Source organism: Oncorhynchus mykiss, chromosome 1 (genome assembly GCF_057628025.1).
Source record: "Oncorhynchus mykiss isolate SJ-2025 chromosome 1, ASM5762802v1, whole genome shotgun sequence".
NCBI classification, from domain to species: Eukaryota; Metazoa; Chordata; class Actinopteri; order Salmoniformes; family Salmonidae; genus Oncorhynchus; species Oncorhynchus mykiss.
Window position 1 is genome coordinate 73,992,809 of NC_143022.1, and position 26,266 is coordinate 74,019,074.

The 26,266-nt window shown below is 42.2% G+C and overlaps 2 protein-coding genes across 3 annotated transcripts in view; both read right to left on the minus strand.

Moving 5' to 3' along the window:
• Positions 1-332: 332 nt before the first annotated feature.
• si:dkey-187a12.4 (uncharacterized) lies at positions 333-6,079 on the minus strand. The gene is made up of 4 exons (XM_021610706.3): positions 4,691-6,079; positions 3,798-4,024; positions 3,509-3,668; positions 333-1,342 (listed from the first exon to the last, which is right to left on the minus strand). Exons 1-4 carry the CDS (start codon positions 4,983-4,985, stop codon positions 1,149-1,151), a joined length of 876 nt encoding a protein of 291 aa, XP_021466381.1. The 5' UTR covers positions 4,986-6,079; the 3' UTR covers positions 333-1,148.
• Positions 6,080-10,112: 4,033 nt separating this feature from the next.
• Positions 10,113-26,266, minus strand: part of slc24a3 (solute carrier family 24 member 3) — a 101,213-nt gene continuing 85,059 nt past the window's right edge. Inside the window, exons 3-17 of one of the 2 annotated variants that reach the window (XM_021610716.3) lie at positions 21,867-21,943; positions 20,699-20,773; positions 20,463-20,547; positions 19,043-19,146; positions 18,831-18,905; positions 18,295-18,320; positions 18,133-18,186; positions 17,886-18,013; positions 17,636-17,796; positions 16,432-16,696; positions 16,045-16,211; positions 15,861-15,975; positions 15,241-15,353; positions 14,375-14,440; positions 10,113-14,229 (exon numbers count right to left, since the gene is read on the minus strand). In XM_021610716.3, the coding sequence (XP_021466391.1) occupies positions 14,080-14,229; positions 14,375-14,440; positions 15,241-15,353; positions 15,861-15,975; positions 16,045-16,211; positions 16,432-16,696; positions 17,636-17,796; positions 17,886-18,013; positions 18,133-18,186; positions 18,295-18,320; positions 18,831-18,905; positions 19,043-19,146; positions 20,463-20,547; positions 20,699-20,773; positions 21,867-21,943 (1,661 nt within the window). In that variant the 3' untranslated portion in view covers positions 10,113-14,079. Of the gene's footprint in view, positions 14,230-14,374; positions 14,441-15,240; positions 15,354-15,860; positions 16,212-16,431; positions 16,697-17,635; positions 17,797-17,885; positions 18,014-18,132; positions 18,187-18,294; positions 18,321-18,830; positions 18,906-19,042; positions 19,147-20,462; positions 20,548-20,698; positions 20,774-21,866; positions 21,944-26,266 lie in introns of both variants that reach the window. The other variant, XM_090239746.1, reaches the window with a different exon arrangement.

The window sequence follows — 26,266 nt, forward strand, 5'->3', positions numbered from 1 at the left end:
AATATTGACTCTTTGCATCAACTTCATGTAATTGCCTTTGACGGCCTCCCGGATGGCGCAGTGGTTAAGGGCGCTGTACTGCAGCGCCAGCTGTGCCATCAGAGTCCCTGGGTTCGCGCCCAGGCTCTGTCGTAACCGGCCGCGACCGGGAGGTCCGTGGGGCGACGCACAATTGGCCTAGCGTCGCCCGGGTTAGGGAGGGCTTGGTCGGTAGGGGTGTCCTTGTCTCATCGCGCACCAGCGACTCCTGTGGCGGGCTGGGCGCAGTGTACGCTAACCAAGGTGGCCAGGTGCACGGTGTTTCCTCCGGCGCATTGGTGCGGCTGGCTTCCGGGTTGGATGTGCGCTGTGTTAAGAAGCAGTGCGGCTTGGTTGGGTTGTGTATCGGAGGACGCATGACTTTCAACCTTCGTCTCTCCCGAGCCCGTACGGGAGTTGTAGCGATGAGACAAGATAGTAGCTACTACAACAATTGGATACCACGAAATTGGGGAGAAAAAGGGGTAAAAAAAAAAAAAAAAATGTTTTTAAATAAATAAATAAAAAGCCTTTGACACTTATGAAACGTATTCCATAGTTTTGTCAAAAGACACTGAAGCAGCAAACTTTGTGGAAATGAATATTTGTGTCATTCTTAACTTTTGGCCACGACTGTATTCTGTCAAGGAAAGAAGTCCCCCCCCCCCAAAAAATAGAGGTATACTAAGGCCAAAAAAACATGTGTGCAAATGATAAGTGCGGGAAATGCTGAAATGTATTCAAATTATGGAAATTAACGCTGAAATTAAACAATTAACTACGTAAATAAGAAACTGCTAGTTGGGATCCCGAGTTGCGCAGCGGTCTAAGGCACTGCATCTCAGTGCAAGAGGCATCACTACAGTCCCTGGTTCGATTCCAGGCTGTATCACATCCGGTCGTGATGTGATAGGGCGGAGCACAATTGGACCAGCGTCGTCCAGGTTTGGCCGGGGTAGGCCGTCATTGTAAAAATGATTTGCGTAGTTAAATAAAAGGTAAAAAATAAAAAACTATATGCATTAAGGAAATAAATGCCTGTCTCTAATAAGCACCTGTTGTGTTCAGTGATTTAAGCAAATAAATGCCCGGGCTATGTAATTGAAGTTTTACGGTAAGCTGGTTGAGCGTTACTGTGGATGTGTAGGCAGATGTGTAGGCAGACCTACACATTCATTTGGACACAGGAACTCGACAGGTGGTTTGTAAAGCCGTCGACCACTCCCTCCCTGTCTGAACGGGGTGTACCGCAGCCATTTCTTCACCACGTCTGCAAACTGATGATGTGTGGCCTCTTTGCCCACAGGGGTTCTTTTCAGAGCACCTAAAGTGACAGAAGTAGAGGTCAGTGCTGCATCCAAATTAACTTCAGAGGTTTACTTTCCAAATGTCTCTTTTTGTCTGTATGGAGACTGATCGGAATCCTTCTAATGATCCATCCATCTATCTATCCATGCATCCCTCCCAGTATGTGTAAGATATGATAGTATGGACCTATAACATCTGCATTGTGGAGAATGAGCCAGAATCACGGAATCCAGAAACAAAAAAATTGAACAATATTTTTAAAAAATGTATTGAACAATCATGAATTTTCCTAAGATTATCACAAGACATTAATAAAAAACAAATCAGTGATTGATATTTTCCTTCAACTTTCTGAAGAGGCAATGGCACAGAAATGCCCGTCTGTGTGCGCGCATTTTGTTCAGCCGTTAATGATGCTAATGTTATGACTACAGTCTTCTGGTAGATGGAAAGGCTTTACCTAAAACCTTCTCAATTAAATGTTAACAACAAAGTAGCCTATGCCTACCTGGCCTAATTATATCATGACTATTTGCAACAATCCAGTTGCCATTTGTTCTGCAAACTCTGCAATCACAAGCGCTACAGAAACGTTGCTAACCAAACAGTCTCTTGCTGGTGCTCACTTGCATTAAAAGGGTCCATATATATATATATATATATATATATATATATAGTACCAGTCAAATATTTGGCACACCTACTATTTTCTACGTTGTAGAATAATAGTGAAGGCATCAAAACTATGAAATCATATAGTAACCAAAAAAGTGTTAAACAAATCAAAATATATTTTATATTCTTCAAAGTAGCCACCTGATGCTACTTTGATGACAGCTTTGCACAGTCTTGGAATTGTCTCAACCAGCTTCATGAGGTAGTCACCTGGAATGCATTTCAATTAACAGGTGTGCCTTGTTAAAAGTTAATTTGTGAAATTTCTTTGCATCTAAAAATATATATATATATATTTTTTTTTAAATGTGACTTTGAGAGTGAAAAACAGATGTTTTTTTTTTAACTGAAAGCTGGAAAAACAAAACAGAGAAAAGTGAATGTTAACTAAATGGAATTAAGCAACAAAAACAACAAGATATAAATACACACCACCGTTCAAAAGTTTGGTGTCACTTAGAATGTCCTTTTTTGTCTATTAAAATAACATCAAATTTATCAGAAATAGACATTGTTAATGTTTTAAATGACTATTGTAGCTGGAAAATGCAGCTTCATTAAATAGTACCCCACAAAACACCAGTCTCAACGTCAACAGTGAAAACGCGACTCCGGGATGCTGGCCTTCTAGGCAGAGTTGCAAAGAAAAAGCCATATCTCAGATTGGCCAATAAAAATAAAACATTATGATGGGCAAAAGAACAGACACTGGACAGAGGAACTCTGCCTAGAAGGCCAGCATCCCGGAGTCGCCTCTTCACTATTGACATTGAGACTGGTGTTTTGCGGATACTATTTAATGAAGCTGCCAGTTGAGGACTTGTGAGACGTCTGATTCTCAAACTAGACACTAATGTACTTGCTCAGTCCTCTTGCTCAGTTGTGCACCGGGGCCTCCCACTCCTTTCTATTCTGGTTAGAGCCCGTTTGCTCTGTTCTGTGAAGGGAGTAGTACACAGCGTTGTACGAGATCTTCAGTTTCCTGGCAATTTCTCGCATGGAATAGCCTTCATTTCTCAGAACAAGAATAAACTGACGAGTTCCAGAAGAAAGTATTGGTTTCTGGTCATTTTGAGTCTGTAATCAAACACCCAAATGCTGATGCTCCAGAAACTCAACTAGTCTAAAGAAGGTTTTATTACTTCTTTAAATCAGAACAACAGTTTTCAGTTGTAATAGCATAATTACAAAAGGGTTTTCTAAAGATCAATTAGCCTTTTAAAATGATAAACTTGGATTAGCTAACACAATGTGCCATTGGAACACAGGAGTGATGGTTGCTGACAATGGGCCTCCGTACGCCTATGCAAATATTCCATTAAAAATCAGCCGTTTCCAGCCACAATAGTCATCAACAACATTAACAATGTCTACATTGTATTTCTGATCAATTGATGTTATTTTTAAATGGACAAAAAAAAGGAGCTTTTCTTTAAAAACAAGGACATTTCTAAGTGACCCCAAACTTTTGAACGGTAGTGTACATATATCTTTTATAGAGTCTTACGGAAGAGAACCCCTTGGAGGCGGGTGTTTCTGAAGCTCCTTTTCTGGCCGCGGCCCACCCAGTTGAGCTCAGAGCCCACAGCAAAAGATAGCACAGCCTGCATGAGCCTTCGCACTGCATCATCCACTGTGGCCCCGCCCATCCGTGACAGGTGAGACACCTGTCATATATATATATATATATTAATATTAATAACACAATCACTTACCATAATGTAACAGTATAATACCACAGTAGGTAGTGTGCTTGTTGCTGGTTCAAGCCCTATCGGGTCACTCGGTCCACCTACCATTCTCTTCTGTGCTCCGGCATCCTCCAGGTGCCTCTCTGTGTCATCTAGCTGCTCCATGGTCCTCAGCGGGATGTCGATGTCTAGAGCCTCCACCTCCTCCTCTACCTCCGTAAAGCTCTGGCCCTGAACCCTGGCCTGCAGCTCCCTCAACACTGCCCACTGTCTCTGCTGCTCCTCCTTGATCTCCACCAGCAAGGAGATTATTTTACGCTGGGCAGCTGTCTCTGAGGAACAGTGGATAGGAACCGATTTGGGATGACACCAGGGTCAAGGTAGGGGCCCCAAAAAGTTGTGTTGGTCAGTTAGTTTGTTGATTTGTCATATTGTGTCACATTTTAGAACAGTAACAGACCTGGTGTAGTTAGTCATTTCTCCCATCAATCTAAAACAAGAGTGTAAGCGTCATTGGCAACTGTAGCTAACTCTTCATTCAACTTTTCTTTTGTTGCTACGACTAGTTCCTGCAAAGATGCTGAGAAATGCTAGACGTGCAGCAGTTAATGTCAGGAACCTCTTTGCGCGGTTCAAAACATGGACTTATTATCTTTCAGAGTTATCTGGCGTTAGTAGAACCACCTGCAACTGGACATTTATAAGACTAATGTTTTCCAGAATCGAGAATTGAGAGTGAGAGTGTAGGCAAACCTGTAACGTCCAGGACAACAAACATATTTGGTTATATCACATTCTGGCGTACAAACTGTAGCAATTAAAACATTTAGCCTGAGATCGATTTTATTAATCCTGCGAATCTGATTGGTCACACAGCTGAATAATTAATGCAATTCTTCGTTTTTATCGCTGCTTGTTACTTCCAAGTAGGCTAGATACAAAACAAAGTGAAGAATTCGGTCATATTAGAACTACATTTAATCAGGGTAAAACGTTACCTGCTGATGACGAGGTACCTGGCATCAACAACTTTTCCCCAACACCACCCGTGCTAAACGTCGCACTCAGGGACTCAACGTCAAAGTTGACATCAGGTCGTCTTGAAATATCATCTTTGGGAATATCCTCCGAGCGTCTCGAAACATGTTCCGCAAGATTGTTCATTTCGTCGGACACAGCTGAAAGTCTCTGCTGGAGTGTTTCAAGAGCTATGTCTGCCATGTGTTTGTTGACCAAACCTTCCATACGTCGCTGCATCGCCCAGCTAGAAGTATCTCCATTATTATGCTCCATAAAATTCCTCAAACAGTCGACCTCCTCAACGTTAGTTTAAACCAACAAAAACCTTTCTACAATGTCTTTCTATCGTTCAAGGTAAACGCAAATGTGGACTAGTGAGGGGAAAACGGAAGTGGTTATCAAACAGTCCACAGCCATAGCACGATATCACGTTGCAACAACGTCACAGTAATGTTGCGAGAACATTGAGGGAGCTCGATTCATCCTACCCGGGCGCCCGTGCAGCGGCTGAAAGTTGATTGCATTCGATTTGGAACCGGGCTTCCTCTCGGGCGTGAACCAGGTACCCGTTCAGTATGACGGCGGAGTCGGCTCAAAACAAAAGTGATGTAATTAAAATCGTGTAGCAATGAGTAAGATACTGTGTTTTCTCATGTTAAAGTGATTGCTTTAATGGCATTCCCAATTAAAACTAGTTTGAAAATTCAAACATATTTTATACAATACTTGTATGTTTCTGGACAATGCACCATGCTACCTTGTTGACAACATACCAAGCTACGAATATTTGTCGAATTTGAGAAGGCCTGAAGACGTGCCGGGCCATAGCTTGGTGTACCCCGGGCCAGATTAATCGAGACCCCACGTTGGGAAGGCCGGAATAACTACATTTCCCAATAGCACCAACAAAACAATAATTTCCTACGGGTTGACTGCATATTTTGTAGCGTTCAAAACAACTGGGAACTTGAAAATCTCTGACTTCCGACTTCAGTGCGTTCAAGACAACTTGGAACTCTGGGAAAAAAAATGAGCTCCGATTGGGAAAAGTCGTTTTGAACGGTCATCCAACTCGGAATTCCAAGTCGTGGATTCGGGCTTCATCTTAAACATGTGAAATGGATATGTACAATTGCATAGTCATGGATGTGAGCTGATACAAATTGTATTCAATGTTATCCCATGAACTGTTTTCATAAAACAGGGGACTAGAAACTTGTAAAATTCCATAAGAATGACAATAAGTTTTTACCTAATATCTTAATGAGAGCAGCAAACCATCACACATAGTCAGTCTTATTTAAGATGTATTTTTACCATGGGCCAGTTACTAGAATACTAAAATAAATATCATTGGCCTCAACAGTCCCAACATTGCATTTTACTACATTGTAATGGAAAGAATGGGGCATGTTTATAGTCCCCATGATCAAAACAGTTAAAGGATAACATTGATTATCATTTTAATCTGCCCACATCCATGACTATTCAAATGTACAAATACATTTAACGTTTGAAGATTGATTAAATTATGTGAATAATTTATCATCTTTACATATCTGGCTCATTTGGTTGTGTATTCTACATCACCACCAATACATCATTGAGCCTACTACAATTATATTTCATACAGGTATGGTCATGCTAAATTGATCCAATAAGACGCCATTGAGTTGTTTGGTGGCAATATTGGAAAAAGGTTTCTGTGTGGTTAATATGTATATCCTGTGATGCCCTATATCTACAAATCTTTTTAAAATCCTGTTCTAGCTGTGTGTGAAATGTGGTGCCTCTATAACCAACGTTACAATCCAAAAACATAGCTGCCCCAGGTTAGGGCTCTGTGCGGGTCAGTCAAGTTCTTCCACACTGATCTTGACAAACTATTTCTGTACTGACCTTGCTTTGTGCACAGGGGCATTGTCATGCTGAAACAGGAAAGGGCCTTCCCCCAAACTGTTGCCTCAATGTCATTGTATGCTGTAGCGTTAAGATTTCCCTTCACTGGAATTAAGAGGCCTGGCCCTGACCATGAAAAACAACCCCAGACCATTTTTCATCCTCCACCAAACGTTACAGTTGACACTGTGCATTCAGGCAGGTAGCATTCTCCCGGCATCCGCCAAACTCAGATTTGTCAGTCGAACTTTAGATGGTGAAGCGTGATTTATCACTCCAGAGAACGCGTTTCCACTGCTTCAGAGTCCAACAGTGGTGAACTTTACACCACTCCAGCTGACACTTGGCATTGTGTATGGTGATCTTAGGCTTGTGTGCGGCTGCTTGGCCATGGAAACCCATTTAATGAAGCTCCCGACGAACAGTTCTTGTGCTGACGTTGCTTCTAGAGGCAGTTTGGACCTCGTTAGTGAGTGTTGCAACCGAGGACAGACGATTTATACACATTACGTGCTACAGAACTCGGTGTCCCGTTCTGTGAGTTTGTGGGGCCTACCACTACACGGCTGAGACGTTATTGCTCCTAGACGTTTCCACTCTACAATAACAGCACTTACAGTTGACCGTGGCAGCTCTAACAGGGCAGACATTTGCCGAACTGATTTGTTAGAAAGGTGGCATCCCTTGACAGTGCCACGTTGAAAGTCACAGCTCTTCAGTAAGGCCATTCTACTGCCAATGTTTGGAGATTGCATGGCTGTGTGATCGATTTTACACACCTGTCAGCAATAGCTGTGGCTGAAATAGCCGAATCCACTAATTTGAGGAGTGTCCACATACTTTTGTATATATAGTGTACCAACATTCTATTGTCAATGGCACAATTTGTTATTTTTAAACAAAGTTTTCAAAGTTGGTTATATTATATATAATTTGAAAGGTAATTTCCTGACCTTTCAGAACCACTTGTCAAACAGAGGTTAAATGTATCAGAGTTTCCTTTTTTATGTGAGTTATATACACTACTGTTTAAAAGTTTGGGGTCACTTAGAAATGTCCTTGTTTTTGAAAGAACATTTTATTTTTGTAAATTTAAATAACATCAAATTGATCAGAAATACAGTGTAGACATTGTTAATGTTGTAAATTGTAGCTATTGTAGATGGAAACGGCTAATTTTTAATGGAATATCTACATAGGCGTACAGAGGCCCATTATCAGCAACCACCACTGCTTGGTTCCAATGGCACGTTGTGATAACTAATCCAAGTTTATAATTTTAAAAGGCTAATTGATCATTAGAAAACCCTTTTGCAATTATGTTAGCACAGGTTAAAACCGTTGTGCTGATTTAAAGAAGCAATAAAACTGGCCTTCTTTAGACAAGTTGAGTATCTGGAGCTTCAGCATTTGTGGGTTCGGTTACAGGCTAAAAATGGCCAGAAACAAAGAACTTTCTTCTGAAACTCGTCAGTCTATTCTTGTTCTGAGAAATGAAGGCTATTCCATGCGAGAAATTGCCCAGAAACGGAAGATCTCGTACAACGCTGTGTACTACTCCCTTCACAGAACAGTGCAAACGGTCTCTAACCAGAATAGAAAGAGGAGTGGGAGGCTCCAGTGCACAACTGAGCAAGAGGACAAGTACATTAGTGTCTAGTTTGAGAAACAGACGCCTCACAAGTCCTCAACTGGCAGCTTCATTAAATAGTACCCGCAAAACACCAGTCTCAACGTCAACAGTGAAGAGGATATTCCAGGATGCTGGCCTTTTAGGCAGTTGCAAAGAAAAAACAATATCTCAGACTGGCCAATAAGAAGAAAGATTAAGATGGGCAAAAGAACACAGACACTGGACAGAGGAAGATTGGAAGAAAGTGTTATGGACAGACAAATCTAAGTTTGAGGTGTTCGGATCACAAAGAAGAACATTCGTGAGATGCAGAAAAAATGAAAAGATGCTGGAGGAGTGGTTGACGCCATCTGTCAAGCATGTTGGAGGCAATGTGATGGTCTTGGGGTGCTTTGGTGGTGGTAAAGTGGGAGATATTTACAGGGTAAAATGGATTTTGAAGAAGGAAGGCAATGACTCCATTTTGCAATGACATGCCATACCCTGTGGACGGCGCTTAATTGGAGCCAATTTCCTCCTACAACAGGACAATGACCCAAAGCACAGCTCCAAACTATGCAATAACTATTTAGGGAAGAAGCAGTCAGCTGGTATTCTGTCTATTATGGAGTGGTCAGCAGTCACCGGATCTCACACCTATTGAGCTGTTGTGGGAGCAGCTTGACCGTAAGAGGTGCCCATCAAGCCAATCCAACTTGTGCTTCAGGAAGCATGGGGTGAAATCTCTTCAGATTACCTCAACAAATGGACAACTATAATGCCAAAGGTCTGCAAGGCTGTAATTGCTGCAAATGGAGGATTCTTTGATGAAAGCAAAGTTTGAAGGACCCAATTATTATTTCAGTTAAAAATCATTATTTAAAACCTTGTCAACGTCTTGACTATATTTCCTATTCATTTTACAACTCATTTCCTGTATGTATTCATGGAAAACAAGAACATTTCTAAGTGGCCCCAAACTTTTGAACGGTAGTGTCGGTAATTCTGAGATGTACTCTAGAGGTCAAATTCCAGAAATGTATTTGATTGATAGCTGTGATTCTAAGCTTTTCAATGATATATCAATAAAGGAAATACGTGAGCAATAACTTGTCGTATGCTGACATGGTTTGTTATAGGGTAAAATCCCTATGGGAAAAATGATGGGACTAGCACACATTTTCCAACTCTAGGAACATAGAGCTTCAAGAAAATCCCCATGAGACATCGTCGGCCCAAGTGAGCCCGACTGACCCCCCTGGCTTGGACTAGTTGATGCAACGTTCTATAATGCTTTCACATAGCTCTGATGGAATGTTGAATACATTATAAAATGCTGAGACTGATTACTCGGGGGAACATCTACTTGAGTGTTGGAGTAGCAACATACTATTCTGCATTTTGAGAGTCTGATAGCATTTTTGCAGACTAGAGTGATGGTCACTACTTTGTGCTAATTTGTCCAATGTGTGCTCCAAAAGTTGTGAATGCCCCAAAACTCTGTACACAATACAATGAGGCAGTATGTATTGTGAAATTATAAACCACGTGATTCAAGCCCTGAATGCTGATTGTCTGAAAGCCATGGTATATCAGACCATATACATTGGTAACCAGTTTATAACAGCAATAAGGCATATTTGTGGTTTGTGGAATATGGCCAATATACACAACAGCTACGGGCTGTATCCAGGCACTCCACGTTGCACCTAAGAACAGCCCTTATTGCTTAATTATACATCAGGTAATTGACTCATGAAAATACAATTTTACTGAATTTCTCTCTGTACTTTTCTCGGTTACATCTAAAGGTACATAATGGATTTTGTTGAACAAAAACAGCTTTTCTGGAGCTAGTATGGATTCAAAGCAACACAAGGATACATGCATTACCTTAAGCAAAAATTACTTTATTTATGCTCAAGTAGAAAAATTATTCTAAACATCTGAAACATTAGAACACAAAGTAAACCATTCTGTCTAGATCTCCCTGTTCAGGAGGCATACCTTGGGCCATTTGATTAACATTACGTCATTAAACTCAGCAATCCTATCAGCAACAATGCAGTCATCTAGGAAATTCAGTTTAACAGCTGCGTCTAATCCATCTTTAATATATATATATATATATATATATATATATACAGTACCAGTCAAAAGTTTTGACACACCTACTCATTCAAGGGTTTCTCTACATTCCAGATGACTACCTCATGAAGCTGGTTGAGAGAATGCCAAGACTGTGCAAAACTGCCATCAAGGCAAAGGGTGGTTACTTTGAAGAATCTCAAATACAAAATATATTTTGATTTGTTTAACTCTTTTTTGGTTACTACATGATTCCATATGTGTTATTTCATAGTTTTGATGTCTTCACTTTTATTCTACAATGTAGAAAATAGTAAAAATAAAGAAAAACCCTGGAATGAGTAGGTGTGTCCAAACTTGACTGGTACTGTATATAACTATGATTCAATTACATTATAATTACCATAAATAATGTATTATATTAAAATATATCCATGCGAGTTAACAAAGGATACAGTGATATCAATAAAATCTCAACCACAAAACAAGGACTAAGGAGGGCAACAAGGGGGACGTAGGATCACATCTATGAAAATATATTCGACAGATAGGTTGACTAAATATATAAATACATTTACATGTATGTATATCTATGTACATCAGCAATATATCACCCTGTTTATATCACCAATTATTAAAATATTCATTTCTTCAAGACACTCATATCTGCAGATGAGCTCTTGGCAATAGTTTGGTTAATTTCAAGCACATGATCGTATAGTATATGTTTTTAGAACATAATCCTCAAACGTACTGTAGAAGCTGTAATACAGGGATAAATTAACAGCAACACATGACATCTGACCATATTGTCCATGCTATTATGGTCAATGATGAACTTGTCACTGGTTAACATTTCAGTTACAATAGATGTGCCACTGAATATAGTTTTTTTTCTCCTCTCAACATAAATACCTGTATATTGAATGCTGCATGGGGATATTTGTATGATATTTGCAAAAAAAAAAGAGAGTTGGGAGCCTTTAACTTATAGGCTGGTAGATGTTTAGATAAGTCCCATTTTCATTACAAGCTTCCAGTGCAGATTTCTGTAAACCATTTAGCCTTAGTCTGTCCTACAAGAAAGATGTTCCTCTATCGACAGATAGATGTGCTACTGTGTACGTGTATGTACCATCTAGAAAACTGTCATATGTGCCTTCAAAACAAACAACATATTTACATTGTAAAGCTCATAATTATTGCATTATAAATCATTTGACATTTTAATGATAAACCCTGTTTTCCTTTGACACTAGAGTTGTGCTCTGTCTATACTAATCTCCCGAGGAAAATATGATAAATATGATATGAACAAAAACAAACAAACATCCTTTAAAAACAAATGCAACCCTAAGACTTTGTACATTCTGAGACTTTTTTCTCCGTTATAACTTATGCATTTGAGATGTTGTGCTATTGGTCCATGAAATTAGTGTTCACAAGATAGGTCATTCAGAGTTTGTAAAACAACGTTTTTCTTCTCCAATAAATGTGTTATTTGCATTTATGAAATAAACCCACCAGGTGAAACATCAAGATTTGACCAGTGTTTTAACAGTGTTCCCCTGCTTTCAGGAGAGGATAGAGAGAGAAATATAATACTTTCTGTAGGGCCAATGTAATTATGGTGCTTTGCTGGTTGGCTTGCCTTGGGCAACAGTCTCTCAGAATCCCCTGTAGGTTGACAGAGGACGTCTGATATATTCCCTTTAAACTAAAGGCGCAAAGGACATAAGCAGTGATTTAAATGTACCACAACCTCTAAACATTGTGCATTACAAAACACACATTACCACAGCCCAACCAACACCAGGTCAGGTCAAAGTTCAGATGCTTTATTCAAAGTGCATCCCTACCATAGAGATAGATCGAGGACTAATCTTTGTATATGTGCCATTATAGCATCTGTGACAACATGAGCGCATCTCCTTGTTTAAGTAGTACATTTTCTTCTTCAGGATTGGCTGATCCCTCCTGATGACCTGGGTGGACATGATGCCAACAGGGTCACAAGGAGGGATCAGCCAATGAAGTTGGAAGTCCCACCCAGTTGACTATATTGTAATGGTGGAAGCCCTCAATGGCGCTGCCCATGCTAATATGACTTTTTGGCCACTAGAGGCCTTTGTCATTCTCAATGATCTCTACTCCTATGAATAATATCACTAGGAGTAATTAGTACAGATACGCCTCATTTCCTCTGTGTGCCACCCTTTAAACAGGAAGTCCTTCCAGGCAATGTACATTTGGTAAAAGTTACTTTGAATAGGACAAAGTCTGTAGGAATCCAATAGTGTGCTGTTGTTCATGGTTGTGCCCCTAGGTAGCAGCACATCTCATTCTCTTGAGCTACATGAGTGGAAAAAAAGGAGTTCACTGTTTTTCACAATCGCTTGCTTCATTTTACCAGGAGATTGTCCTAACAATCAGCAAGTAGGGACACTCATGGCCATTGAAACAGAGTCTCCCACCTTGGATAGGTACCACATATAATATACCTCAGTGTAAATAAATTCTCACTAAAGAGGTTTGACTTGCTAAGGAGCAATACATTTTCTTCCATAAATTGTTACCATCTCAATCAAGTCCATCATAAAGTAAATGTTCAGAATAACTTAAGTAGAAATTCCTCTCTTGCAAGAGTCAAAAGAGTGTTGAAAGGATGTTTTTCCTAAAAGTGACTTTTGACTTGAGTCTCACAACATGCCAAGGAGTATTGGTGTCACTAAGCTCTGCAGACAGTATCTCCAAAATGAACTAATCTTTGAGACCAATATGGGTTGGTTTGGATTTAAAATGCAGACCCCCCCCCCCCCTCCAAATATGCATAAATAATGTTCAATAAGTTAATAAATAAATTATCTGTCGTCTGGGTGTATTTACAAAGGGTAAACATGTACAAAACCCCTAATTCAACACATTTCATTATCTTTTAGAGATACCTTTCACTTTCCAACAGTATAGCATATCTGACCTCATATTGCTGTTGCCTATTCCAGCCAAATGCACTCCATTTATCCTGTCCTCTCCTGAAATCGACTCTATACATTAAATCAAAAGGGACAGAATCAATAAAAGCTGCTTAAGCGATGTTGAAAAAGTATCTTTGTGTACATACTGCTGCTCAACAACAGTGTCTCTGTGTGTGTGTGTGTAGATTGGGGGGGGGGGGGGGGGGGTAATGCCCACAGATCATGATGAGAAGTCTGGGGTGTCATCCAGCTAAATGTCCTCTGTCAACTATTTACATCAAGTCACCTGGCACTTTCACCTTAAATGATTTCCATTGACATGATCAACCATAAAAATCATTGCTAATATTGTTCAAAGAACAACACTATTCCAGTAGACTATCAATTTTCTTCAGGCCGGCTATCCTCTAAGCCAGTTAGCAGCTATTAAACACATGACATTATAAAATATAATCAAGATCACACTGAAGAATATAACGCAGTTTCAATCACCTTTACAAAAAAAATCCCAAACAAAAACAATCTTCACATCAAAGCAGGCAGTAGTCGACAAAAATAGCTTTGTTCACGAGTCCTCGTGAGAGCTTTTTACAAGTCAGTTTGTGCTCCCGCATGTGTGTGCCCAATCATCTCCTCTCCTGTTTAAAAACAACCCCACACACCAGGGCCGCTCCATATTACACTGACCATAAAGAAAAGAGACAAAATTCAAAAACGAATGCTTTGAATAATAAAAAAAAAGATCTGAGCCGCAGACAGACAGGGGGCGACAGAGAGGAGAGAGAAGCAAGCCTCAGCGGTCTCTGCAGGTGGGCAGGTTGACGAAAGTGAAGATGTTGTACTCTATGAGGATGGAGAAGCAGAGAAAGATGGAGTACATGAACAGACACACCAGGCCCAGACGACGGTCCAGTTTCCACCCGTTCAGATGTACCCCCAGGACCTGAGAGAGAGAGAGAGAGAGGTGGGAAGAGATTAAGAAATTATATCTATAGTTGCTCAATTCAAATTCAATTGTGCATAAACTGTGTAAAATACAAAACACAAGTACATTTGAGTATTTTAAAAAGTACTAAAAGGTCACTCACCGTGAGGAACACAGACCCCAACAGAAGTCCCACAGAGAAGATGAGCCCTTTGCTGTTCAGTTGAATCTAAGAGAAGAGCGGGTTAAACAGAAGAGGATAAACCACGGGGTTGGGAACTGATTTACAACACTTTTGCACCCGTGTAAAGTGTACACCTGCTATTTCCAAAAGAGAATAACAGTTTGAAAAACAACACCAACTTTACACGACCAAACTGATGCATTAGAAGGACGCCATCTCTTCTGAAATCGAGCCCTTCTGAAATGAATACAGTACATCAGCTGTTCTCTGTGTATCCTCTTCTACACCCTCAATACACAGCTCGATTCTCTAACACACAGTCAAAGCCTTCATTCAGAATAATCATGTCACACTCCAAAAGCAGCAAAGCTGTATGTAGGCATTCCTTCACAGCACCCCCACGTGTGTTTGATCTAGTGGGGTTATGGGCTGCAGGTGCACTCAGCTCTATATTTCACTTGGACTGCCGACAGCTACTTCTCTCCTCCCTCTTTCAGCTGTTAGGACCATCTCCCTCCCATGCCAAGCTGGAAGATATGTTTATCTACAGAGATCACAAATAACACATGCTCCAATGGCTATGTTAGCATGACATGACTAATATTGTATATAAACCTACATACCATTGGTACCATGTGACATGAGCAGAGAGGGCTCTGGACAGAAGATCAATTGTGTCATCTCTCACATGATAAAGCAACATCAAAATGACCTTCTCAGAAGAGGCCGAGCATGTCTAAGTGTCACAGGGGTTGTACATGGCAGTTTTGATTGTGTATTGCTAATAGAGGTTTACTAAAGACCGTACACAGTCAGGGTTAGGAGAAATGGTGTTTGCTACTTACGTAGGAGCCGTAGTTGATGGCTAGGGTCTGCAGGGCCCAGGGTAGTCCCAGTCCAATAAGGATATCAAACACATTACTGCCTATAGAGTTAGACACAGCCATGTCCCCGAGACCTGAGAGAGAGAAAGAGAGAGATGAGTCATAGGCCGAGAAATATAAATCAAAAGACAGAAGAAGGAGGGAGAGGGAGGCAGAGAGAGAGAGAGATGTTGGTAAACATCTGTAACATCAATAAAGAATTCCAACTTGCTGAGGTATTCAGGTTGCCACAAACAACAAACACAACAACAACAAACAGACTGTCAGGGAATGTGGTTCCCATTTCCCCCTCTCAGACAGACGGATGAATATTTGACAGGGGGAGTGGGAATTAACACAGATTAAAAAAATCGAGGAAGGAACCACACTGTGTTTTCTTCTGTCACTGCCACAAGACTCTGTCACAGAGGTTGGGAGAGGACCTGGGTGACATCCAGACTGCCTCATCCCTTCTCTCTTTCCCCTCTCTCTGTTGACCAGGTACACAGACCGTATGGAGCTGTTTGATTCCTGGGTGTTGGTTCATGGGGCAGGTGAGCAGCAATGCAAACAGCCTGGTAGAGAAAGTACTCTGTCCTCACCTTGCCGTGCCACTATAAGACTGGCCATGCAATCAGGGACACTGGTGCCAGCTGCCAGGAAGGTGATGCCCATGATAACATCAGGGATACCCAGAGTAAACCCGATCACTGTTACCTGAAGGGAATAGACACACATCAGTCTGTCTGTCTGTCTGTCTGTCTGTGTCTGTGTCTGTGTCCTCACCATCCAGACCATGACATAGGAAAAGCCAGCAATCCAGAGGGTGGAGTTGACGAAGGAGACCATGAACCATCTCTCCCAGCGAGGGGTGGCACAGTTAGGCACCGTGAAGAACAAGAGCAGGCACAGAGGCCAGGCCAACAGCCACTTGATCTTATTACAGCACCCAGCTAGAGAGAGAGAGAAAGAGAGAGAGAAAAAGATAGAGAAAGGAAGAAGAGATGTAGTTTCAATGTGTTCTTTGCTTAGATTACATTGTGTGATGCTTTTATTGAGGAAATCTAAAAATACCTTTAGGTGGGTGTGAATGTGGCTGACCAACACAATAAAGAGAGCTCAGAGAGACTGAAAATGGTTTGAAACCCTTTAATGTTATTAAAAGAATTATACCTGGGGCATGAAAGGGCACGAAAGGTCCCTCCCCTTCTTCCTCCTCCTCCTCTTCCTCATTATTCTCATTGTCTTCGTTCTCGTTTTCCGTCTCGTTGCCAGACTCCACCCCTCCCCTGTCGTCCTCTCCATGGTGACCTCGGCGACCATTGACGCCCCTTTCGGGCCCGCCCAGTCCATTCTCCAGGCCCCGCCTACCGCCGACTTTCACCGTGACCTCCGAGTCTCCGTTCGTGAACGGCCGGGTGCTAATCAGACGCTGTCTCTGCACAAATGCATGCACACGTCATAGCTAAGGCCCTGTGTTTTGGTTAATCATGTCACATGACCTGGATTTGAGACTTTATTTAAAGCTTTTTCATCAAACTATCCCCTTTTCTTTTATTGTTAGATAGACCAGCACCACCCTCAAAAAATGTCTAATTCCCATTTCTGGAAAAGGCTTAAAATAAAGGTTAAAATCCATGTCACATGACATGACTTACCAAAAAACAGGTCTCTAGTCATAGCCTATACTGTACAAACACATGCCATTTTCTGAACATGTTTGTACAGCATAAGTATGCTGTAAGAATATCATTTCTTCATACCCACACAGCAAACAGAAATGCGTGTGTGTGTGTGTTTGTGTCTGTGTGGTCCTACCTCAGTGATGAGCATGTATGAGGCCATGGTGAGGTGTGTGTGTGTGTTTGTGTGTGTGTGGTCCTACCTCAATGATGAGCATGCATGAGGCCATGGTGAGGTGTGTGTGTGTGTGTTTGTGTCTGTGTGGTCCTACCTCAGTGATGAGCATGCATGAGGCCATGGCGAGGTGTGTGTGTGTGTGTTTGTGTCTGTGTGGTCCTACCTCAATGATGAGCATGCATGAGGCCATGGTGAGGTGTGTGTGTGTGTGTTTGTGTCTGTGTGGTCCTACCTCAGTGATGAGCATGCATGAGGCCATGATGAGGTGTGTGTGTGTGTGGTCCTACCTCAGTGATGAGCATGCATGAGGCCATGGTGAGGTGTGTTTGTGTGTGTGTGTGTGTGTGTGGTCCTACCTCAGTGATGAGCATGCGTGAGGCCATGGTGAGGTGTGTATGTGTATGTGTTTGTGTGTGTGTGTGTGTGTGTGTGTGTGTGTGTGTGTGTGTGTGTGTGTGTGTGTGTGTGTGTGTGTGTGTGTGTGTGTGTGTGTGTGTGTGTGTGTGTGTGGTCCTACCTCAGTGATGAGCATGCGTGAGGCCATGGTGAGGCGGGTGCGAGGGGAGAAGTGGCTGGTGATCATGATCCTCATGCCGGCATCAGAGAAGGACAGCTGGTGAGGGTAGGCTGACAGCAACTCATCTACCATCAACACTGACTGCTTTCTGTGTAAGTTAGCTACAAGAGAGCGTGAGAGAAAGAGAGAGAGAGACATGATGCAAACACACACACACAGACACACTTATGACAGAACAGGCAGACCATACCTTTCTTCAGCAAGACAGCGGTGGCATCACAATTGTCATCCAGGTCGGCGTTACTGGCTGTACCATTCCCCAGGCTGGACGGGTTCTTCTTCCGCCTCTCCAGGAAGCGCACAATGTTCGAGTTAAACCTGTACACAGAAACGAACAATGCGACAGTTAAACCTAGACAAAGAGCGACAGAACAAGGACGTGGATCCGACTTCATTGTTTTGAAGTGTGCACCGATGGTTTCAGACACAAGACTTACTTCATTATCAAAATGTAGCCGAAATACATCAGAACCAGTGTCAGAGACTCCCACCTGGAACAAACATCAAGAGGGATTCAATTGAAGCAGATTTTTAACAGCTATACAATACAACACATAACATATGTACTGTATACACAAGAAAGTGAAAGCCATATTTACCACGAAACTTTTTCATCATATATGAACTGTAAGGAGAAAAAGAAGAATGATACTGAACACTTGGAAGAATGCCTGGAAGTACAGTAAAAAAACATTGTGATTCACCATTCTCTGATGTAAACAGTACTGTATGGAGCCACTGTAGTTACACCCTCTGATCAACAGGATGCAACATACTAAAATCCAAATCCTACTCTGGGATTGCGACCCGGAGGCTCCGTATGGAGGGTGTGACGCAATTACGGAGCCTCTGGAGGCCCAATTGAGCTCCGTACCGCATTGCCGTGCGCATCCCAAATTTTGTAACAATGAGGAGAGCTCCATTTAGTTCCGCATTGACATGATTGGTTGATGGTAGGTGGGGGCGGGATGTCCTGTGTAAACACAAACTCGCTTCCTTGACAACTTCCTTCACAACAGCTCTGCTCTACGAAGCGCAAGAAGTAGGAATGGTCTGACTTGTGCAGATGTGGGATTGACCATGCAGAGCCATGAAGGCTCACTTCCCTGGTTTGCAATGGTCCGGCTCCACTCACCACTATGAGAGCAGAGATGGACAGGGTGTAGTACACGGAGTCTCTCAGAAGAGACCAACGAGACAGATGCACCGCCTGAGAGTGAGAAAGAGAGAGAGAAAAAAAGATAAAGAGAATGGGAGAGAGTGGAATAGACAACATTTTAACCCGGGGTATTCATCCCTTCCGGTGTATGTGTGTATACCTGAGCAAGTCAAGGTAAGGAAACCTACCTGGCCAGCAAATATTCCACACACTCCGATAATGCAGAGGATATTGAAGACGGCGGAGCCCACAATCGTGCCCACCCCCACATCCCCTTTAGTGATAAACACACCTGCACAGGGACAGAAAGAAAGAGAACAGAAGTTATACAATGATTGGTAATGGAGTATAAAAATGGAGTGTTACAAGCTTGTACATGTAAAGTATTGACATGGCCAACATAGTGTCCCTTGACTTTTTCTATATTTTGTTACGTTACAGCCTTATTCTAAAATGGATAAAATAAAACAATTTGCAATCAGCAATCTACACACAATGACCCACAATGACAAAGCGAAAAACAGGTTTTTAGACATTTTGGAAAAATGTATTCAAAACAAAAAAACAGAAATACCTTATTTACATAAGTATTCAGAACCATTGCTATGGGACTTGAAATTGAGCTCAGGTGCACCCTGTTTCCATTGATCATCCTTTTTTTAATACTACTTTTCGCTGCAACTCCCGTACAGACTCGGGAGAGGCGAAGGTCGAGAGCCACGCAGCCTCCGAAACATGACCCTGCCAAGCCACGCTGCTTCTTGACACACTGCTCTCTTAACCCGGAAGCCAGGCACACCAATTTGTCAGAGGAAACACCGTCCAACTGACGACGGTGTCAGCGTGCATGTGGGGGTGGGGATGTTTTTCAGCGGCAGGGTCTAGGAGACTAGTCAGGATCGAGGGAAATATGAACAGAGCAAAGTACAGAGAGATCCTTGATGAAAACCTTCTCCAGAGCGCTCAGGACCTCAGACTGGGGTGAAGTTTCACCTTCCAACAGGACAACAACCCTAAGCACACAGCCAAGACAATGCAGGAGTGGCTTCGGGACAAGTCTCTGAATGTCCTTGAGTGGCCCAGCCAGAGCCCGGAATTGAACCCGATCGAACATCTCTGGAGAGACTTGAAAATAGCTGTGCAGCGACGCTCCCCATCCAACCTCACAGAGCTCGAGAGGATCTGCAGAGAAGAATGCGAGAAACTCCCCAAACACAGGTGTGCCAAGCTTGTAGCGTCATACCCAAGAAGAATCAAGAGTAATTGCTGTCAAAGGTGCTTCAACATAGTACTGCGTAAAGAGTCTGAATACTTATGTAAATGTGATATTTCAGGTTTTTGTAGTAAAATAAATTAGCAGAAAAAAAGTCATTATGGGATATTGTGTTCGAGATGGATGAGATTTTAAAAAATCAATTTTAGAATAAGGCTGTGATCTAATAAAATGTGGAAAAAGTTAAGGGGTCTGAATACTTTCCTGAAGGTACTGCATATCACTATCACTCTTTAAAACATACTGGGACTGCTGATAAAGTAAAACATTAAAAAAGTATGTGTGTGTCCAATGAAAGATGTGGATGTGTCCATCTACGTGTCTGTACGTCTCACCGATGACAGAGGTGAAGAGTTCAGGAGCTGAGCTGCCGGCCGCCATGAAGGTTGCACCTGCCACATCCTCACTAAGATGAAGACGCTGAGATAGCCAGAGCGACAGAGGCAGAGAGAGAGAGAAAAAGAGAGTGAGTATAGGGGGAGTAGAAAGCACATCTTGAATTGTGTGCTTAAAATTAATTCCAGTTGAATTGACCCCGACCCTGTTACAGAATAGTGTATTACATTCTTACCTCGCATATCTTCTCCAGAGACGGAACAAAGTAGTCATCACACACTAGGGCCAGTGCATAGAACATGTACATTGCCTATAGAGGAATTACACAATCAAATCGTCAGAACATGCATGCACATATAAGAACAAACAAATCTCAGCAGTGTTCTGGAACCTTTCAGATCCCCATGTGATGCAGTGATAGAGTCCCAATGTGTCAGTTTTTTCTGAGGAGGTATCCTAAGCTGAGACACTGTGCCAGTGAGACACTGTGCAGGGTAGCCTAGTGGTTAGAGCGTTGGACTAGTAACCGGAAGGTTGCGAGTTCAAACCCCCGAGCTGACAAGGTACAAATCTGTCGTTCTGCCCCTGAACAGGCAGTTAACCCACTGTTCCCAGGCCGTCATTGAAAATAAGAATTTGTTCTTAACTGACTTGCCTGGTTAAATAAAGGTAAAATAAAAAAAAGTCTCTATACAACATCTGGCACCCAAGCCTGCCAGAGAGACGCTGCCCTTTTTATGATGGCTAGGCAACCTTGCCGTGGTGTAAATTATTTAAGCAAAAATACTTTAAAGTACTACTTAAGTCGTTTTTTGGAGTATCTTTTACTTCACTACATTACTAAAGACAATTATGTACTTTTTTACTCCATACATTTTCCCTGACACCCAAAAGTACTAGTTACATTTCGAATGCTTAGCAGGACAAAACATTTGTCCAATTCACACACTTATCAAGAGAACGTCCCTGGTCATCCATACTGTCTCTGATCTGGCGGACTCACTAAACACGAATGCTTCGTTTAAAAATGATGTCCGAGTGTTGGAGTGTTGGAGTGTTGGAGTGTGCCCCTGGCTATCCATATAATAATAAAACAAGAAAATAGTGACGTCTGTTTTGCTTAATATAAAGAATGTTAAGATCACTTTTGATACTTAAGTATATTTTCCTCAAGTAGTATTTTACTGGGTGACTCACTTTTACTTGAGTCAATTTTTATTAAGGTATCTTTACTTTTATGACTACTGGGTACGTTTTCCACCACTGCAACTGTGTAAAAGACACAATCCTGCTTGTCAATGCATTGCATCACACGGTCAATGGCAGGTAGCCATTGTATGTAGAGTAGATAGTGTGTTGAGTGTAGAACGGGGAGGTGGTGGGGTGGGGGGGGTTACACTCACAAATAGGACATGTAAGGCCACCGCTCCCTCTGTGCGCTCCTTGTTGGTGAACAGGTCTGTGGGGAACTCATGTAGTGCTGGAGAGAAAAAACGCACAATATTACTGTGAAAACACTGTCTCATTTAATGCAGCAGAAACCTGTGCAGTGGCACTATCATACACAGTCCATTTGAGTGACAGGACCTAAAAATAGCATTGCCATGAGTGTGTGTGTACACGCACACATGCCAGGGTGTGTTTGTTTGTGTGTACTTGTAAGGGGAGCCGTGTGTGTGAATGTATGTGCGTGTTGATGGCTGCACAATGTGCAGTGACATTCTCCCTCTGAACACCCAAGAGGTTGTGTGAGTCAGCGAGCTTCAGCCTGCCCTCAGTGCCCGAACACAACCATTTCAGCTCATAAGAACTGACAAGGCCCAAAAGAGAGAGAGAGAGAGAGAGAGAGAGAGAGAGAGAGAGAGAGAGAGAGAGAAAAGAAAGGGTGAGGATGTGTGAATTGTGTAGGGTTGTAAGACACATCGTTGTGTTGGATTTTAATGGCCTCGTCCCTTAGAAAGTGTATAATATCTATCCCCCTACCTCCTTCCAATTTTACATTCCCATTTTAATCATTTAACAGATACTATTGTCCAGAGTGGATTTCAAATAGTGTGTTCCAGTAAGCTGAATCAACTACATAGTACGATCATGGTTAGAAAACCTGGCTTCAAAACCCTCAATCCATCCCTTCCTCCCACCATCCTTTTAGTACAGTACAGAGATATTCTCCTAGTAGGCACTACTGTACCATTCAGTTGGCAGGTCAGCAACACACCGGAATGCATTTCACACTGTGGCTCTGCAGCCAAAGCAACCAGTGCTAGGGCTAGTGCCCACTCTGTGCCCAGTGCTGCCCACTCTCATACAGGGCAATCACTCAGGGAGCCACTCACCCAACCAACCCTGCTGCCAACAGCGCAACTAGCAAGTATGGCTTCACTAAACAAAGCTCCACACACAGGCACACACACGGTGCAAATAATTACAAATACCTCAACCACACTCCAACCAACAACAAACAAATGAAGACATCAACAAACACCAAAACAACAGTTGGCTAGACACTTAGGTAAAGAAGATGGCTCCCTTACCCAATTTTGTGTTGGAGTTCACTTCAGCTTAGTTCAGTGATTCTTGGTAGAAAATAAAATAAAATTATTGGTCACATACACATTAAGCTGATGTAATTGCGAAATGCTTGTGTTTCTATCTCTAACAGTGCAGTAATATCTAACAATACACACAAATCTGAAATAAATTAATAGAATTAAGAATATAGAAATATATGGACACGCAATGTCGGAGTGGCATAGACTAAAATACAGTAGAATAGGATAAAGTATTTACATATGAGAGGAGTAATTCAAAATATGTAAACATTACTAAAGTGGCCAGTGATTTCAAGTCTATGTATATAGGGCAGCAGCCTCTAGGGTGCTAGTGATGGCTATTTAACTGTCTGATGGCCTTGAGATTGAACCACAGCTTCTGTCTCTCGATCCCAGCTTTGATGCATCTGTAGTGACCTCGCCTTCTGGATGATAGCGGGGTGAACAGGCAGTGGCTCGGGGGGTTGTTGTCCTTGATGATCCTTTTGGCCTTCCTGTGACATTGGGTGCTGTAGGTCTTCACCACACTGTCTGTGTGGGTGGACTATTTCAGTTTGTCTGTGATGTGTACTCAGAGAAACTTGAAGCTTTCCACCTTCTCCACTGCGGTCCCGTCAATGTGGATATGGGCGTGCTCCCTCTGCTGTTTTCTGAAGTCCACGATCAGCTCCTTTGTTTTGTTTACGTTGAGTGAGAGGTTATTTTCCTGTGACCACACTCCCAGGGCCCTCACCTCCTCCCTGTAGGCTGCCTCGTCATTGTTGTTAATCATGCCTACTACTGTTGTGTCCTCTGCAAACTTGTTGATTGAGTTGGAGGTGTGTGCGTGGCCACGCAGTCATGGGTGAACAGGGAGTAAAGTGTTGAGGATCAGTGAAGTGGAGGTTTTGTTTCCTACCTCCACCACCCAGGGGGGGCCTGTAAGGAAGTTCAGGACCCAGGTTCAGACCTAGGGCCTCGAGCTTAATGATGAGTTTGGAGGGTACTTTGGTGTTGAATGCTGAGCTGTAGTCAATCAACAGCATTCTTACATAGGTATTCCTCTTGTCCAGATGGGATAGGGCAGTGTACAGTGCAATGGCGATTGCATCATCTGTGGATCAATTAGGGTGGTAAGCAAATTGAAATGGTTCTAGGGTGTCAGGTAAGGTAGAGCTGCTATGATCCTTGACTAGTCTCTCAAAGCACTTCATGATGACAGAAGTGAGTGCTACAGGGCGATAGTCATTTAGTTCAATTACCTTTGCTTTCTTGGGTACAGGAACAATGGCAGACATCTTGAAGCATTTGGGTACAGCAGACTGGGATAGGGAGAGATTGAACATGTCCATAACACACCAGCCAGGTGGTCTGCGCATGCTCTGGGGAAGCGGCTAGGGATACCGTCTGGACCTTCGAGGGTTAACACTGTCATGACGTTGGCCTGGGGGTAGGTTTATGACAGTTATAAATACCTCTTCCCCCTTTTTCCTCTCTCTACCCTACTGATGTGAAATTTGAAAACCCCTTGGTTAACATAGAGATTCTGGGAACATCAGAAGGTGGGGGGAAATGAACTATATTATGGTAATCTGACCAATTGAACATATGTGGTGGTACTTAATGAATATGATGTCATTTCGGTTGTCCTCTGAGAAAAGATAAGATGTCATAAACTCTACAGTGGAAAGTCTGCACATTGTAGTTATCGGATTCACATGGAATTATTGTTCAATTTAAATGTTTGAATATAAAATTATTGGTGAAGAGATTAAATGTAATTGTAGCTTCCAAATGAGAGATGTGGGTTTTCATAAGGTTAGGGCTCTGCTCAATCAGTGGCCCGCCCCTGTGAAGAGACATGGGCTGTAGACTGTGAAACACACCCTTCTCCCTCCACTATATAAGCCCTTGACGACAATATAATCTCCCGTTCCAAGTACGTGAGGTCTGCAGCCTCTGCGTTAAAAGGACTAACATGTCAACTAGAGAACTAAGCCAACCTCAGTGTGCGCTTTGATTGCGAATGGTATAAACTTTGAACTCTTATTCACTACAGAAGTGATACCTCCTAGCTGTTGAGTTAGCAACAGTAGCTGCAAATGTGGTCTAGGAAAGAACAGACAGAGTAGCCCATCTATCACACAACGACGTTACTACAACGTATCCAATTGACCACCAGAGACATTCTTTAAAGGACAAAGGACTCGGTTTGGCAACACGGCCTTCCATCTACCACCAACCTACCGAAGCGCAGCTCAGAGTAAATATTTATTGCATTTTCCTTTTCCAAATGGGCGGTAATTTAGAATGCATAAGATACTGAATTTATGATAGCACAGCTTCTCCCTTTGTCCCTCAGTCTTCCCGCTCTGCTCTTTCACTCAAACCCAGCCCCTTTTCTTTTGTGTAACCAGCTGTCATATCTGTTCCGCCCGCCAGGGACGTTTTCCTTTATGACGTTATTTGTAATCAAGGTATGATTCATTCTTTGTATATGTAATTCTGTATGATTAGTTAGGTATTTAGTAAATAAATCATTGAACCCAATTTTGCATTGCTGATTCAACTTGTTAGCCAGGGTTCGTGAAGAATTGACATCTTTCAGATGAGACTGAATTAAGGTGACGATTAATATTGACTGCTATGGATGTAAAATATTACTAGGTCTTTAAGAGTTTATTCGGAAGATAACAGCTCTATAAATATTATTTCGTGGTGCCCCGACTCTCTAGTTAATTACATTTACATAATTAGCTCAATCAGGTAATATTAATTACGGAGAAAGGATTTTATAGAATAGCATGTCATATCACTTAATCCGGCATAGCCAAAGACACAACAACACACTTAAATGTCTTAATCACGTCAGCCATGGAGAAGGAGAGCCCACAGTCCTTGGTAGCTGGCCGCGTCAGTGGCACTGTTTTATCCTCAAGGTGGGGTGAAAAAGGTTTTTAGCTTATCTGGAAGCAAGATGTCGGTTTCTGTGACGTGGCTGGTTTTCCTGTCTGTAGACCCTGCCACATACATCTCATGTCTGAGCCGTTGAATTGCGACTCCACTTTGTCTCTGTATTGACGTTTTGCCTTTTTGATTGCCTTACGGAGGGAATAACTACACTGTTTGTATTTATATCCCCAGTCACCTTGCCATGGTTAAATGTGGTGGTAGTGGCCAGGGTTAGGGTCAATTCTGTCCATGAATCAACTGAATAAATCCCTAATTGAAAAGAGATAGCCCAGACAGATTGTACCATGTTTTGGGACATC

Excerpts from the sequence above, each read along its gene's own strand:
- si:dkey-187a12.4 (XM_021610706.3), bottom strand. The coding sequence starts at position 4,985 with ATGGAGCATAATAATGGAGATACTTCTAGCTGGGCGATGCAGCGACGT. Across the intron at positions 3,669-3,797 it reads CCGGAGCACAGAAGAGAATG|GTGTCTCACCTGTCACGGAT; the intron begins GTAGGTGGACCG and ends TATATATGACAG. Across the intron at positions 1,343-3,508 it reads CCTCCAAGGGGTTCTCTTCC|GTGCTCTGAAAAGAACCCCT; the intron begins GTAAGACTCTAT and ends CTGTCACTTTAG.